The sequence below is a fragment of the Aulonocara sp. 'chitande type north' Nkhata Bay genome, linkage group LG20 (assembly GCF_057382095.1).
Source record: "Aulonocara sp. 'chitande type north' Nkhata Bay isolate Kocher_YH1m ecotype deep benthic linkage group LG20, A_spYH_male_GT1.1, whole genome shotgun sequence".
NCBI classification, from domain to species: Eukaryota; Metazoa; Chordata; class Actinopteri; order Cichliformes; family Cichlidae; genus Aulonocara; species Aulonocara sp. 'chitande type north' Nkhata Bay.
This window is the reverse complement of record NC_141363.1, coordinates 26,727,047-26,743,251: the sequence shown is the minus strand read 5'-3', so window position 1 is coordinate 26,743,251 and position 16,205 is coordinate 26,727,047. Positions and strand designations below refer to the sequence as shown.

Here is a 16,205-nt window from a genome sequence, read left to right as displayed (position 1 = left end):
CGCTCGACTGTTTCTGTGTGTATGTTTAAGGTTGCTCTGCGGGCCCCTCGATAATTAGAGGCCTCTCCAAATGAGGGAGCAATCGAGGGGAAGCAAGCAGATTACCGCCCCGTCAGAGGGAGAAGGAATGAGAGCGGGAGAGGAAACTGGAATGCAGGACAGCGAGATGCAGAAGAAGGGAAAACAGTGGAGCAGGGGTGAGAGGGAAAAAGGTTGCTGAGAAAGACAAGTCTCCTTCTGTTGCTGCTGCCTTCTCATTTCTCTCCAAAAACCTGAGCTCCCATCTGTCACAACATCTGACACTCTCTCTGCCCGCCTGTTCACACCCCTCTCGACCACCCGCTGATGCAAACTCACACGTACGCATATTAGTTTGCGCGTATGAAGGGTCTTTGATCATTTCTGGAAGCCTAATAGAGAAAATCTCATTTCATCTGCTGGTGTATGTTCCCCATGATCTGCTCTGAAGGGTGGATCAAAAGCAGGGCCAACAGCCACATGTTTAATATCAATAATCAACAGGAAATCACATTAATTCGCAAACACTGCCCGGGCACTGCGTCCTTTCATCACCCTCTCTCTCACTCCTCCTCTTCTTCTTCCACGTTCATAAAATCCAGAAAGGCGAGAGAGAGAGAGAGAGGGATGTGCTAAAGAGGAGAGAGAGGAGAAACAGCAGAGCGAGTTGGCAGAGGTCACCATCAGTGTAATAAGCACACAAACGCACACAGACACATGCAGCAGACACAGCATGGATGCAGCTAGTGTGTGCAACAGCAGATCAGGTTGTCCTGGCTCCTACAGATGCTTCACGGGACGCTGAGGAGGAGGTGAGTCGGCTCCGTCTCCTCGTATTTCCCTATGATTTTCCTGTTTTTCATGAAAATGGGAAATTAAAATCTGTACAGATAGATGTTAATTTTAGTCACGCACTTTAAACCTCCTGTTTCATGCTCTTTAGGGTTGTTTTTTTTAAAATCAAAAGCGGTAGAGGATTGCGAAAAACGAGTAAACTGAATTGATTTTTAGCTTTACGGCTTCTGCAAAGCAAATTATGTGTAAAGCAGCAGGTGTCCAGCTTTCTAATAGGATTAAAGGAGCTGAAAGGTGTCAACAAACTCAGCTCCGTGGGCTGGAGGGAATTCTCTGTTCATCTCTAGTGCTTCCAACCTGACACCTCCGGCTGACTGGAAAATATTTTCTCCTCTTCCGACTGAAATTCATGATGTTCAAACTGAAGCTTAAAAAGAAAACAGAAAAGACTAAAGAAAACTGATGATTTTAGCTTTAGCTTTGCCATTTTTGCAAAGCAATAGGCAAAAAACCTTCAATATAAAGCAGGCGTCTAGCCTTCGTCATCAGTCTCGGCTGTTCAGTTTATTTAAACAGATACTGGAGTGACTCCTGTATTTAGCTCCTGCGCAGACACCTCTGGCTGAATGAAAAATACTTTCTCACCTGCAGACTCTAACATTTACATCCTAAAGTGTTTCTTTCTGTCAGACTTGACAATAATTTCAACAAAAACATAGAAAAAGAGGAAACACAAAAGAGATCTGATGACTTTTCTTTAGTTTTGACATTTAATTAGCATTTTGTGAATGAGTTTTAACTGCTGCAGTTTTTTATTATATAACTACTGGAGGATGAAGTTAAAAATCTGTTAAAGTATATATCATATAATAAATTATTAATATTACTGTATCCATGCAAGGTTTTACTGTTGGAGTTCATTTAAATCATTTTCTGTCTGCTAATGATTGTTTTTTTTTTTAAATCAATAATTTATCTGCTGATTCTTTTATTGTAAAAATTTGGGATTAAATCAGAAACTCGGCCATGATCACCTCAAGCAGCTGCCAGTTCAGATGATTCACTGGCAAATCCCTTTAGCTGTTTTTGTACAAACTGAATTTAAAAAAGATGATGTTTAAAATGTAAACAAAACGGACTGCAATGATGTGCAAATGTCACAAACCCGCATTTTATTCACAATAGAGCACAGAAAACATATCAAATGTTTAATCTGAGAAATCTGACAGCATTTAAAAAAAAATCCTTTTTAAATTTGGTGACATTAACACATCTCAAAAATGTTGAGGCAGGTGTTTAAAAGGCTGGAAAAGTGGTACTTTTAACAACTGGAGAATCACTTTTCAAGTAATTAGGTAAAATGGCAACAACTAACATTGACTGTTTGATGTGAAAATAGCATCTTGGAGAGACAGAGTGGATCTATTTCTGAATAATGTTCATCAATGTAATATTGTGAAAACTCTGAATACTCATCATCTACAGTATGTGATATCATCAAAAAAATCTGAGAATCTCGAGAAATCTCTGTGCACAAAGGACGAGGTTGGCAGGTATGCCTGTGATGGACGGGTCTTCCGACAGCACTGCATTAAAAACAGACGTTATCACTGCATGGACTCTTCCAGGAATCATTGTGAACAGTTCACGGTGCCATCGACAAACGCAGTTATAAGCTCTAGCATGCAAATGACAATGAAGGTTTGACTGGATTTATATTTGATGACAGCTTGATTAAAGGCATTTAAAACGTGTGACATCCTCCTGCGACGAGCTGCTTTTTAGTAAGCAATCAGAAGCATGTTGCATTGTTATCCGCATACCAAAGTGTTTGACTCCAAACGTGGATGAACTTAAAACAACCTCATTAGGAGCTCAGATCATCAAAGTATGCGAGCAGTTTGCTGCGTTTAATCCAAATCCTGACCTAATTCAGTTTTGCCAACACAAGCAAACGCATCAGTTGACGAGCTCTGTGTAGACCAGGGGTTTCAAACTCCGGTCCTCGAGGACCAGTGTCCTGCAACTTTTCCATGTGTCCCTGTTGCAACATACCTGAATACAATTAGTAGGCCATTAGCAAGACTATAGAACCTGACTGCATGCTGAGGTGAACATTCAGCCATTTGATTCATGTTACAGCAGCTCATGTGTGAATGAACATGATGCAATAAAAATACTTTGAGAAGTATATCTTTCCAAACACATTTACTTAAATTTACTTGAGTAGGGTTAGGGGTTGCCACTTCAGCATGCAGTCAAGTTCTATACTCTTGCTAATGACCTACTAATTTTATTCAGATGACACATGGAAAAGTTGCAGGACACTGGCCCTCGAGGACTGGAGTTTGAGCCCCTGGTGTACGGTGCGAACGTCCTTGGATGTTCCAGCATCAGTGTGCACTTCACGGGCAGTTTGGTGCCTCCTCAAACTTGGACTTGGATCTGATTTCATGACCAAGCAGGACATCTGTCTGATTTTGAATGCCATGTGTGGAGTTGCACCAGGAACTGAATTAGGACCTATAGACTTTCAAAAATGGATTAACAGTTCAAGATAAAACAGAACACTGGAGGCATATGGATGACATGACTCATGACCCAGGTGTGAGGTCATCATTATCCATGATGATCTACCCACTTCCAGCGAGTCAGTGGGTAGACCATGCTATAACCTCAACCAAGACGAAGCTTTCTTTTTCTACTGCCCAAAGAAATTTGTTGTCTGAGACTAAGAAGTGTTTTATGTCTGCAAATGCTGCATGCATCTACTGATGTCTGTCACACTCACCTGACTACAGAAGCACTTAAAACAATGAAAACTATGCAGAAATGGGCCTGTAAAATCAGACTTGGCCAGAGGTTCTTAGGACACTTGAACAGCTCTTTGCACACTTGGATTTTGTAGGTCCAACTTTGCTTTGGGTTTGCTGGGAAGCTGCTTAGGTCTACCTTTACCAGCCACTTCCATGTAGGGTTTAGCAATAGTTCAGGAGAGGGGATTTATTCACATACAGAATAAATTAGACTGCCCCGGTGCTCAGAATCTACATCAGGGCTGCCCAATCCCAGTCCTCGAGAGCTACTATCCTGCAGCTTTTAGATGCATCCCTACTCCAACACAGCTGAATCAAATGAATGGCTTGTTATCAGGCCTTTGCCAAACACGATGGCATGCTGAAGAGGTAATCAAACCATTTGATTCAGCTGTGTTGGAGTAGGGATGCATCTAAAAGCTGCAGGACGGTAGCTCTCGAGGACCGGGATTGGGCAGCCCTGATCTACATGATATGTGCTGGTGGTGATGAAGATGGCAAAGGAGGATTGGATAAGGAGGAAGCAAGTCAGAAAGGCAAATAACAGAAGAGCCCGGAGCTTTAAACCGCAAAGAAGAGAGGCTGATTGGGTAAAAGGAGGAAAAGAGAATGATTGGCCTACAGTAATGATGTTGATACTGAGTTTGATGGGAAAGAGGAAGTGATGTAAAGAATAGAGTAGCAGCCTGAACGCCAAGGAAAATCAAACAGATTAGCTCTTTATTGAATAAATGCATAAACTTCATAAATGATTAAAAAAAAAACCTGTTTTGGACGTTATTTAGATTAATGATTATTTCAAATAAATACTCAAAGAATTTGGGGAAAATGGGTGTAATGAGTACAATAACTGAAAGAATGGAAAAGAAGAAAAAAGAAAAAAGAAACAAACAGTGCATCTGACAGAAAAAGAAAGGGAACATTTTCAAATGTTTTTATAGGATCTTATACAACAGTGCCATTTGTCTGGCCCATTTGGGATCAAATTGGTCTTTTTGTGTCCCGTGAACTAAAAAGAGATCAACACTTCTTCCCTAAACAAACAAATAAAGGGGTGGAGGGCTTCAAGAATCACAAACAAAGACACTCGGCAGTTTTTACAGTTCAGTGCACGCACGCAGACACAATCATAGAGCCCACAGGGCTCATCAGACCAAATGTGAAGGCAGTAATGAAGTCCTGTTGTTTGGCCAGTCTCTAGTGAACATCATTACAAACTTACGGGCAGTTAGGGATTTCCCCAAAACTGCACCTGATTCTAAGAATTTAACAATAAACTTTTTATAGTGACTGAAAATACATCAAATTAAGAAAAAATTGAATAAATAAATAGATTTTAAATTAACTTGAGTGCTGTACTTCAACCCCCTTTTGAGGTGCTTGTATTAAACTTTCTAAAACGTAATAATAATCACCTGTATACAAAAGATGGACCAGGAAAGATTAACGTTTGTTTCACAGTTTTCCTTCATAACGATGTCATCGTCTTGTCTTTCTGTGGTGTTCCTCTCCTGTCCCAGCCAGCATGTCCGTTTCTGTGATAACAGACACGTATACGTCCATCGACCGGCCGGCGGTCTCTGAGACCCCCACCGGTGCTAATGCTACAGAGCGGGAACGAGACGCCCTGCTGGCCGTGGCCGAGGTGGTGGTGCTGGCGGTCATCTTAGTGATGGCGTTACTTGGCAACGGGCTGGTCCTGGTGGTGTTGCTAAGACGAAGGCGACACCACAACCCCCTGCACCAGTTCATGCTGAACCTTTGTGTGGCTGACCTGGTGGTGGCGCTGTTCCAGGTAGCAAACACTCATTCACGTTGTGGGTTATATGTGTGTTATACAGGTGTGTAATTGTAGTATTATCTGAAAATATGTGCAGATACAATAATCTGGAAATGTGATCTTTTTTTTACAGTTTGTAAACAAATACATAAATCTGGAAAAAGACAAACACACTGAAGTCAGCAAATGTCTTCACAGGTTTCCAAATATGCACACCTACATGTAAATGTGAACTAAACTGGGGTAAAAGTGCACATTATGTGGGGCGACCGTGGCTCAGGGGGTTGGGAAGCGTATCTGTAACTGGAAGGTCGCCGGTTTGATCCCCGGGCTCTCTGTCCTGGTGGTTGTGTCCTTGGGCAAGACACTTTACCCTACCGCCTCCTGGTGTTGGCCAGAGGGGCCGATGGCGCGATATGGCAGCCCCGCCTCTGTCAGTCTACCCCAGGGCAGCTGTGGCTACAACCGTAGCTTGCCTCCACCAGTGTGTGAATGTGAGAGTGAATGAATAGTGGCATTGTAAAGCGCTTTGGGTGCCTTGAAAAGCGCTATATAAATCCAATCCATTATCATTATTATGTGCACAAATACTTGTAATTTTTCATTGATTTTTTTTTTTTTTTGGTGTTTTTTGTATTTTGTACACAAATTTGAGATTTTAAATGTACATGCAAATTCAGAAAAGTGCACAGAAGTCTTTCAGTTTTTGCATTAATCTGTAAATTTGAACTGGAATATGTAAATGTGCTCTGGGATTTATGAATGAGCACACTAATCTGTACCTCGAGATTTTTAATATGCACAAATGTCTGTGTGTGTTTGTGTGCACGTGTGTGTGCATAAAATTTGTGCATCATATACCACAACTCTCCACAGAGAAAATATATTGCGACATGTTACTTCAAAAGCATATATCCTTCCTCCCTCTCCTCTTCCTCTCTGAGGTGTTGCCCCAGCTCGTGTGGGACGCTAAGGGACGCTTTCCTGGTCCTGACTTCTTATGTCGCCTGGTGAAGTACCTTCAGGTTCTTGGAATGTTTGCCTCCTCCTACATCATCGTGGCCATGACAGTGGATCGCCACTATGCTATCTGCTGCCCCCTGCAGGCACATCGCAGCGGGGCCACGAAGCGCTGGAACAGCTTCATCGTGCTGGCCTGGGTACTGTCGCTGCTGCTCAGCCTGCCACAGGTATGCCAAAGAGGCTGGCCACAGATCTGCTCCTGAGATGCATAACTTAGGTTCTGATTACCGTTAGGCTCTTAAAATTAACATTAAAAAGAGAAGAAAACAAGGTGATAGTCAAAGAAAGGACAGGGGCATCATTCTGGTCTTAAGCTGTTACTTTAAAGGCCTATCATCAAATTCACATATGTTTGCCTTTAACTTTGAAGATAAACAGAGGTAGTGTCCCATTTTGTCACATTTCCAACCAACACTTTTATCACGTTAAAACACGAAGTCGTAAATAAGCACCGTGCCAATTAAAATCTTATAGAAGAGAGCACAAACACAAAATCAGACTGTTTGCTGTTTCCATCATCTCCACTCATCTCTTTGCTGGTTTGCAGGTCTTTATCTTTTCCCGTTCTGAGTTGGCTCCAGGTGTGTATGAATGTTGGGGCAATTTTGCCGAGTCCTGGGGCCTCAAAGCCTACGTGACGTGGATGACGCTAGCCATCTTCATCCTCCCCGTTCTGATCATCACCATCTGCCAGGTAGAACAGAGAGAACCAGAAGACAAGATGCTTCTGGAAACAAAAATTTACCCTCTCTCGTCTTTCTTCCTTTAGGTGCGAATCTTCAAGGAGATTCATAACAATCTGTACCTGAAATCAGACTGCCGCCTGTCCCCCGCTGCTCTCCCTCAATTAAGAAAAGAAACCCAGAGAGGAAAAAGAGGAGGAGGAGAAGGAAAGTCTAATGTCCCCTTCTATGTTTCCCCCCTCGTGTACAACAACCCTGGAAATGACTGCAGTTTGGACCCTGTGTCCACCTATCAGCACCTCCCGATGGGTGATCATTCTTGGACTCTACAGTAGCTTTGCATGATTCACTAATGATAATAATGCTTATTTATCCTACACTGAGCCTTGAGATGGACATATCTATAAGCCTTAAACCTGCAATAGTTTATAATGGCCAGCAGGGGTCGACTGCTGTAGTTGGTAAAGGACAACAGTCTGTAAAGAAGCTTATGGAGAAACAACCCTCATGCTAACTCATGTTTCCTGATTAGTTTAGGCGCTCAGTCACAGCTCTGCAGTCCTGTTGAAATCAACATGATGTTCATTTGGTAAATTATGGTCCTCACTGGTCTGCAGACAGTTAATTATGTATATGAATTATGGAGTGTTTTACCACATGACTGGCACGTCACCACCTAAGAATGTGCACTGTTCTTCAGTTTCTCAGTCAGCAGTTATGAATAGAATAGAATAGAATAGCCTTTATTGTCATTGTACAGAGTACAACGAAATTGGAGTGCCACTCCCTTGGTGCAAGTTTCAATAATAAATATAAATGTAAAATATAAAAAGTACAAAAAAAACAATCGTAAGTACTCAAACAATAGTATGTACAATATATACAGGATAGCAGCATTAATATAATGACAGTATGAATAGCAGCATAATATAATGACAGTGACGGTATGGAATAGGTTCAATTGTTTTTGTGCTTATTTACTACGGTGATAGCTCTGGGAAAGAAGCTATCCCTGAATCTGTTTGTCCTGGTTTTATGTGACCTGTACCGTCGGCCTGACGGTAATAGTTCAAACAGTTGGTTGCTGGGGTGAGAGTGGTCCTTGATGATATTGCCAGCTCTGCTGAGGTACCGAGAGTTTGCAGTGACCTCCAGGCTGGGCAGAGAGCAGCCAGTGATCTTCTGGGCTGTGTTGATGACCCTCTGCAGTACTTTCCTGTCTGCAGCTGAGCACCCTGCATACCATGTTGTTATGCCGTACATTAGGATGCTCTCTATGGTGGCTCTGTAAAATGTCACCAGCAGCCTCTCCTCCAGGTTGTTCCTCCTGAGCACTCTCAGAAAGTGGAGACGCTGCTGGGCCTTTTTAACCACCGCTGTAGTATTTGCAGTCCAGGAGAGGTCATCAGATATCTGCACGCCCAGAAACCTCATGGAGTGTACCCTCTCCACACAGCTCCCGTGAATGTAAAGTGGGGCCGGGTCTGCTCTGCCCTTCCTGAAGTCCAAGATAAGTTCTTTAGTTTTCGTGGTGTTCAGTTGGAGGTTGTTAACTGAACACCACTCAGTCAGTCTGTTGACCTCATCTCTGTAGTCCGACTCATCCCCCCTTGAGATGAGTCCAACCACTGTGGTGTCATCTGCGAACTTTATGATGGTGTTTGAGAGATGGGTAGGGGAGCAGTCGGATGTGTAGAGCGTAAACAGGAGGGGACTCAAAACACATCCTTGTGGAGACCCGGTGCTGAGTGTGATGGTGCTGGACCGGTGGGGGCCGAGTCTGACAGACTGTGGTCTATTTGTCAGGAAGTCCTTGATCCAGAGGCAGATGGGGGTGGAGAGTCCCAGGTGAGACAGTTTCTGGACCAGGATCTCCGGGATGATATGATTGAATGCTGAGCTGAAGTCCAGAAAGAGCATTCTCACATAGCTTCCTCGGTGCTCCAGGTGACTCAGCGCAGTGTGGAGCGCTATGGTGATAGCGTCCTCGGTGGAACGATTTGTCCTGTAGGCAAATTGGTGGGGGTCCAGAGTGGGAGGCAGACCGGCCCTGATGTGCTGACAGACCAGTCTCTCAAAGCACTTCATCACTACAGGCGTAACTGCAACAGGCCTGTAGTCATTTGGGCTGGCCACAGCTGTCTTCTTGGCGATGGGGATGATGGTGGAGGTTTTGAGGCAGGGCGGGACGGTGTTTGATGACAAGGAAAGGTTGAAGATTTTAGTGAAGACTCCGGTCAGTTCGTCAGCACATGCTCTGAGAACCTTTCCATGTATTCCATCAGGACCTGCCGCCTTCCTGGGATTCACTGACCTTAGAACACACCTCACTTGGTGCTCCCTGAGTGTTAGTGTGCCAGTGCTGGGGGCGGGTGGAAGTGGTGTGGCAGCTGAGGGCCTGGTCGTCTCAAATCGGGCGAAGAAACGGTTTAGATCCTCAGCCAGTGAGGCATCAGTCCTAGATGTTGCCTGGTTATTGCTTCTGTAGTTGGTAATGTGATTGATCCCCTGCCACATTTTTCTGGGGTCGTTGTCAGCAAAGTGATCTTCAATCCTCCTCCTATAGGCAGCCTTAGCTTTCCTGATGCCTCTACTCAGGTCTGCCCTGGCCGCCCTATACGCAGCCCTGTCCCCTGACTTGAAGGCAGTGTTGCGGCTTTTTAGGAGGGATTGCACTTCGCTATTCATCCAGGGTTTTTGATTTGGAAACACCCTGACCCTTTTGTTGACGGTGACATTGTCAACACAGTTCCTGATGTACGAGAGTACAGTGTCCGTGTACTCCTGGAGGTTGTGGCTGGAGAATAAATCCCATACAGTTGTTGAGAAGCAGTCCTGCAGTTGAGAAAGGGCATGGTTGACATGTTGGTGCTGCTCAGGTAAACTAAACTTTCCATAAAAACTCTTCACCCATTTCTGATCATGCTTCAGGCACTTGACTTATTGCAGTCTTACTCCTAAAGCAATGTGGTGGTAGAAGGTGACTAAGATCTGGAGTATGCTCCTCATCTCATGCCTGAAATTAGCTAATATGTGCTTTTACTACAATCAAAAAGTTATATATAAAAAATTAATAAATAAAAATGTAACCATATTTATGGTCTTAACTCATGAAATGAGGAAATTCAGGGAGAGTGAGCGTCACAGGAATGTTTTTGTCCTCCTCGTCAGCTCAGCTGCAAGCCGGCGTCCCACCAGATCCAACAACGCCCTCTGCTGCCTGCTCACCACACCCCACCAAGCTGCCTCCTGTCAGAGGTGGAGAGGTAACAGCAGCCATGTCAAAAACGGTGAGGATGACGCTGGTCATTGTGCTTGTGTACTCGCTCTGCTGGGCCCCGTTCTTCAGCGTCCAGCTCTGGGCCGCCTGGGACCCTGACCCACCTCAGAACGGTACACACACACACACACACACACACACACACACACAGTCCTGCCAGACCAACTTGATGTAATTTTAAGGATTTTTTTGTTCTCTACATCCCTAAAAAAAAATTAAATAACTTTACATAAATACCTTTAACCCAATTTAAATGGAGCAGTAATCTGTCAGGGTGTTTCTCCGCCTCTCATCCTGTGACAGCTGGTGCAGGGTCCAAACTGTACAACACAAAGATGCCTTAGACATGAAGTCATTGTGTTAACTTTAAAACTCTCTAATAAACTTTTATATACAAGACTACAATAAGTACCTCTGGGCTACCAAAGATACCACCCTGAAGCAGAGTTTGACTTGATGGCCTGATCTGCAGTCCCCTGTGCCATTTACGGACCTCCTCCTCCTCCTGTGTGTGTACACAGGTGTAGCGTTTACCCTGCTGATGCTGTTGGCCAGTCTAAACTCCTGCACCAACCCCTGGATCTACTCCGCCTTCTCCAGCAGCGTCTCCCCGGAGCTTCGTCTGCTGCTTCACTGTCGGCCGCACACTCGGCGCCGAGCTTCCGAAACAAACGACTCCACCATCACGCACACCTCCAACTGAACACTGGACACGATGAAGGGCAACTCCCTCTCAGTGGCACAGCTGAGTCGGCTGATGTTTAAGGAAATATTAGTTGAACTTTTAAAATGAGACCCGAGTGAACCCATGTGAAGGGGCGCTGAAAATGAACAGGGGTGAGTGGAGCGAGGATTTTTATTACAATAGAAATATGTGGAAAAAAATTCTAAAACAAAAATGTAACTGTGTGTATTGCCTTAGCCATGAAAAACACAATAACTACATTATTGGGCTTCGGCACTGCAGAGCTCCATCACTCACACACCCTCCATGACACCATGGAAACCACGAGTCTCTCCAAAGACTACAAAAATCCATCTTCCAGCACCTGTGAGGCTCATTTCTGGGTCATGTTTGTTAAATCTGAATGTTAGAGCTATGCACTCATTCCATTTCATTAGGTACACCAGTGCAAATTCTTAAATCAGCCAATCAAATAACTTTGTCTGCACGACTGAAAGCACCATGTTGAGACAACCAGCTGAAGTTCAAACCGAGAATCACAACAAGTAATTTAAGTGATTTTGGAAAAGGTGTGATTGTTGGTGCCAGACAGGCTGGTCTTTCAGAAACTGTTGATCTGCTGGGATTTCCACACACACACAACCATCTCTGGAGTTTACAGAGCTGTTAAGAAAGAGAACATATCCAGTGAGCAGTGATTCTCTGGGTGGAAAAAAGCAAAACTATACAATAACTCATAACTCCTGGCTATAACCAAAGTATGTAAAAGTAAAAGAGGCAAAAGAGCATCTTTAAATGCACAACATGTTAAGCCTTACAGCAGATGGGCTGCAGCAGCAGATAAGCACGCTGGGTGCCCCTCCTCTCAGCTAAGAACAGGAAACTGAGACTCTAATTTACACATGCTCTCCAAAATTGGATAATGGAAAATTAGAAAAACATTCACATGGTAGGGGTCAGAATTTGGAGTGAACGAGCACGAATCCATCCCACCTTACACCAGCAGGCCGAGCTGCTGGTGTGGAGGATATATTCTGGCATGCCTTTTGCCACGTGGCACCAAATGAGCGTGGTTTAAACACCGCAGCATACACACAGATTGGTGCTGTCCGACCCTTCTATGTCTGATGGTTGCATCCAGCAGGATAACACATCATAGAACTCAAATCATCTGAAACTGGTTTCTTGGATTTGTATGTCCCCCTTGATCTCAAGCCAACAGATAACAGATGTGCCATGAAGAATCAAGGAAGTCTAACCCTGTACTAGCAAGGTGTACCTAATGAAATGTCCAGCGAGTGTGAATTTGTCATCGAGTTTCACGTTTCTCTCTCGTCAAGCTTCTGTAAGTATTTGCTTGCTGTGGTAGCTTCAGGTATATAGAGATGCCTCCTTTTCAGGATTTGAGTGCAAGAATTTAAGTTTTATATAAAAATGTTAGACATGTGTAATGACTGTAAATGTACAGTTTTTCTGCTAATTTTGAAAAAAAAAAAAAAGCTTTATTTTTAAGTTACAGAATCAATACAACAGGTTTCATTTTAAAAACTGTTTATTCTCAACACTCAAAATAATAAGAACACGCATAAAAAAATCCACAGCAAGTAAAAGAAAAAATATTACAGAAACTAAAGTTTTGTCCGCTTTATAAAAACACTAAAAAAGGCGACTATTATAATACCGTTTTAAAACCCAGTTTAAATGAAACAGTATCGCCTCCTTTCAGTGTGTCACTTCACAAAACGCTCATCCTGAAAGTAGAACAACTTTCAATTTGAAATGACCATAATTCAGAAAATAAAACCTAGAATAACAGTTTATCGATTACCAACAAGTTCATGAAGGTCAGTTTTTTGTTTTTATTTATTTTTTAACGGAGAAAAAAAATCAGGGTTTGGAGCAGTCGAATGTGGCCGTACTGATGCAGCAGATGCTCTTTCCCCTGAAATATGAACCTGTTGAACAGGTGGATACTTCAGCGAGGAGAGAGACCAGTTTCCCCATTGGTACCAGTAGCACCTTTACAAAAATACACATGAAGAAACAAATTCACACTTTGTAATTAATCACTTTGAATACTAACATTTGGTCATATTTAGTCACCAAAATACATAATAACATAATAAGTATCCATTCCTACTGAAAGGGAAACGTAAAATCTGTCGCCCAATTGGAAGCTTTCCTCTGTGAGGAAGGAAATGCTCGGGCGACCGTGGAAACGTCTCATGTGTGACCTGTTCCGATGATGTTCATAATCTTCATCAGTTCAATAAAAGATCAGAGCTGCTCTGAAATTCCACATTTCTGCCTCCATACCTGCATCCTGACCTAGTTTCATACCGCTCAGAAGATTCCTACATTACAGCTTCCTGATTTTCCACAAACAGGAAAACTGATATTTGTTATTCTACATTCCTAAAATGTTAAAAAGAAGAACCTTAACTTTTCCCTGTGTTGTAGTGAACTACTTTTTACCCCATATTTTTTTAATTAATTAAAAAAAAATCCTAACTAATATTATGATTAACAATGTGGATGCGAGCGCTTACATCCAGCCCTTGAGCAGTGAAGTGATTGTGCAGAACACGAGGGAGAAATTTCTGTATTGTAACATGTATGGTGACTTATTAAAAAAAAAAGTTAAAAAAGTGTGCGCACGAGGCCCTGAACCTTTGTGACAGCTTGAGACCCTGAGACAAAGTCCTCGTTACTTTCCGGGATGGTTACAGTCACTCCGTCTGCTGTGCGTCTATCTGGTGTTTATGCAAGCAGCACCGCCTGGAACGCTCTCAGTTCACCAAAAAGGCACGTCAAAGACCAAAAACCGGAGGTCTGAATGAGGCCGAGCGCAGATTCACATCAGCGTCACCGCAGCAGGCCTCTGGTTTTAATCATGGAGCGGTTTCTATGGCTTCAGGGTGGTGTAAAAAGGGATTATTCTCTATAAAGATGCTGTGTGGTTGTAACTGCAGCTCTCGTGCGTGTTCATTTCTTCTCAAGTTTGTCCGTTTACACTGTGTCCTCATCCATCCTGGAGACTTCGTCCATTGTGACAGCTGCTGGTACGCCATCCTCGCTCGATTTTGCCGGAGAAGAAGGCGGCAGCATGGCAGCATGCTCCTCCCTCTCTTTTTGCTCCTCCGCTTTCTTTTCTCGGTCTAACATGTGGTAGTTGATGCCCATTCCCACAAAGAGGAAGATGCTTCCTATAATGAGGACGATGCCGCAGGTGATGTAGGTGAAGTCATAGTGTTGGTAGTAGTTATAGAAGCTGCCTGGAGGTGGGCAAAAGAAAGGAGATTCAGATTTTATGATCTGCGTCAACATTTTAACAATTATTACACCGATAATCTTTGACATCAAGTTTTATAACAGCCCAAATCTCCACCCTCCCTCTCCCTGGGATGTCTTACCTGTCAGTGGTGGGCCCAACAGCACCGGCCCACACTCCACGATGGTGACCAAACCCACAGCTGAAGAAAACCTCTGAGCCCCCACCAGGTCCATCAGCGTCTCAAACAGCACAGAACTCAGCCAGCCAAAACCAAAGCCAAAGAAGATAGCGTAGACCACAAATCCCGAGTAGTCTTTTGAAATCGGCGCCAGCACGTGACACACACCGTTGTACAGGACGGATGCAGCAAAGTAGTACTGGATCCTGGGCCGGACCCATTTGGTGTTCGCCAGAAAGCCCATTGAGGGCCGAGCAAACATGTCGATGAACGCCAGCACTGACAGAAGGAAGGCCGCCTTTTCTTTGCTGATGTCCTTACTCTTGGCGTAATTGGAGAGGAAGACGAGCGGAGAAAAGAGACCAAAGAACATGACGAAGTTGCCCAGCAGGTAGAGCAGGAAGCCGCGGTGCTTGAAGAGCGTCAAGTCGATGAAGGAGTTGATTTTCTGCAGCACCGTCCTCTTGGGCTGAGGCTGCCCTGCTTCCACCGCCTCCACTTTGGGTGGCTGAGGTTTGGGGCCGATGGGACGCATTAGCGAGCCGGCCACGCAGCAGTTGAGCAGGAGTCCACCGAGGATGAGGAAGCTGCCTCTCCACCCAAACTCATCGTACAGCCAGGAGTTGAAGGGAGCCAAGGTCGACAGAAACACGGGGCTGCCCGCCATGGCGATGCCGTTGGCGATGGGCCGGCGCTTGTAGAAGTATTTACCGATCATAGTGAGCGCCGGATTCAAGTTGAAGGCCAGACCCAAACCTGGAAACGAGGGCACAGAAACAACATTAACAAGAAAACAAAACTCAGCCATCAAAAGAAAGTGTCATTTTGAGGATTTACTCAAGAAAACTGATGAAAAACAAACCTCCAATTACTCCAATGAAGAAGTACAGCTGCTGCACCGTGTTGCAAAAAGAAGCTGCAACCAGACCAGACCCTGACAGACAACCGCCGAGGATGATGATCGGTCGGCTGCCGAATTTATTCACGAGGATGCTGCTGATTGGACCTGGAGAGGAACAAGAGAACGGTAAGAAAGAGAACCATCACCAAGTAGAGTGATAGAAGAACAGAGTTAAATATTTAAAGTACATCTGTGGCCAATATTTTGCAGCCAGCACAGCAGGGAGGACTAACAAGCTGGTTCAGCAATTTCCCATTTTTCACCAAAGAAGAAGAATATACACTTTTTGATCCGTGCCAGTTTAATTCCACCCAGTTTTTGAGCTTAAGTACAAATTTTCTTTTCTTCTACCATGTCAGAACTAACTACGGTATTTTCCTTCTTTTATTTATTTATACATACATGAGATTTAATCTTTGGTTTAAATAAAATGAGGTACTTAAGATGTCTCCTTGAGTTGCTATTAGGATTATTAGGAATTCCACCTTTTTATGCCGCACTGAAAACAACTTGAAACCATTTCATGATAAAAACCAGCAGGAAACTGAAAATCTGTTTACTGATATTTTAACTCGTGTTTAATACGATTAAATCCCCTTTAAATCAATTAGAATGACCAGAAGCCAGATAATTGGCAGAAGTTAATCTAATTTATATTTGTTGAGCTCCTGACATGAAATACTACTTTTAATAACTGCGTGACGGACTGCCTCTGGTAACACCACCCACTCAAACATGCGTCTCAAGTTTATGCCACATCTACACCATCAAA

The 16,205-nt window shown here is 43.7% G+C and overlaps 2 protein-coding genes across 2 annotated transcripts in view; one reads left to right on the top strand and one right to left on the bottom strand.

The window, feature by feature from the left end:
- Nucleotides 1–4,127: 4,127 nt before the first annotated feature.
- LOC147305773 (vasopressin V2 receptor-like) lies at nt 4,128–14,374 on the top strand. The gene is made up of 7 exons (XM_086278698.1): nt 4,128–4,219; nt 5,150–5,424; nt 6,354–6,599; nt 6,980–7,126; nt 7,202–7,424; nt 10,236–10,508; nt 10,917–14,374. The coding sequence occupies exons 2-7, from the start codon at nt 5,155–5,157 to the stop codon at nt 11,096–11,098; spliced, it is 1,341 nt and encodes a 446-aa protein (XP_086134824.1). The 5' UTR covers nt 4,128–4,219; nt 5,150–5,154; the 3' UTR covers nt 11,099–14,374.
- Nucleotides 12,615–16,205, bottom strand: part of LOC147305772 (monocarboxylate transporter 1-like) — a 32,184-nt gene continuing 28,593 nt past the window's right edge. Inside the window, exons 3-5 of the mRNA XM_086278697.1 lie at nt 15,395–15,538; nt 14,494–15,288; nt 12,615–14,355 (exon numbers count right to left, since the gene is read on the bottom strand). Of these exons, the coding sequence (XP_086134823.1) occupies nt 14,090–14,355; nt 14,494–15,288; nt 15,395–15,538 (1,205 nt within the window). The 3' untranslated portion in view covers nt 12,615–14,089. The remainder of the gene's footprint in view (nt 14,356–14,493; nt 15,289–15,394; nt 15,539–16,205) is intronic.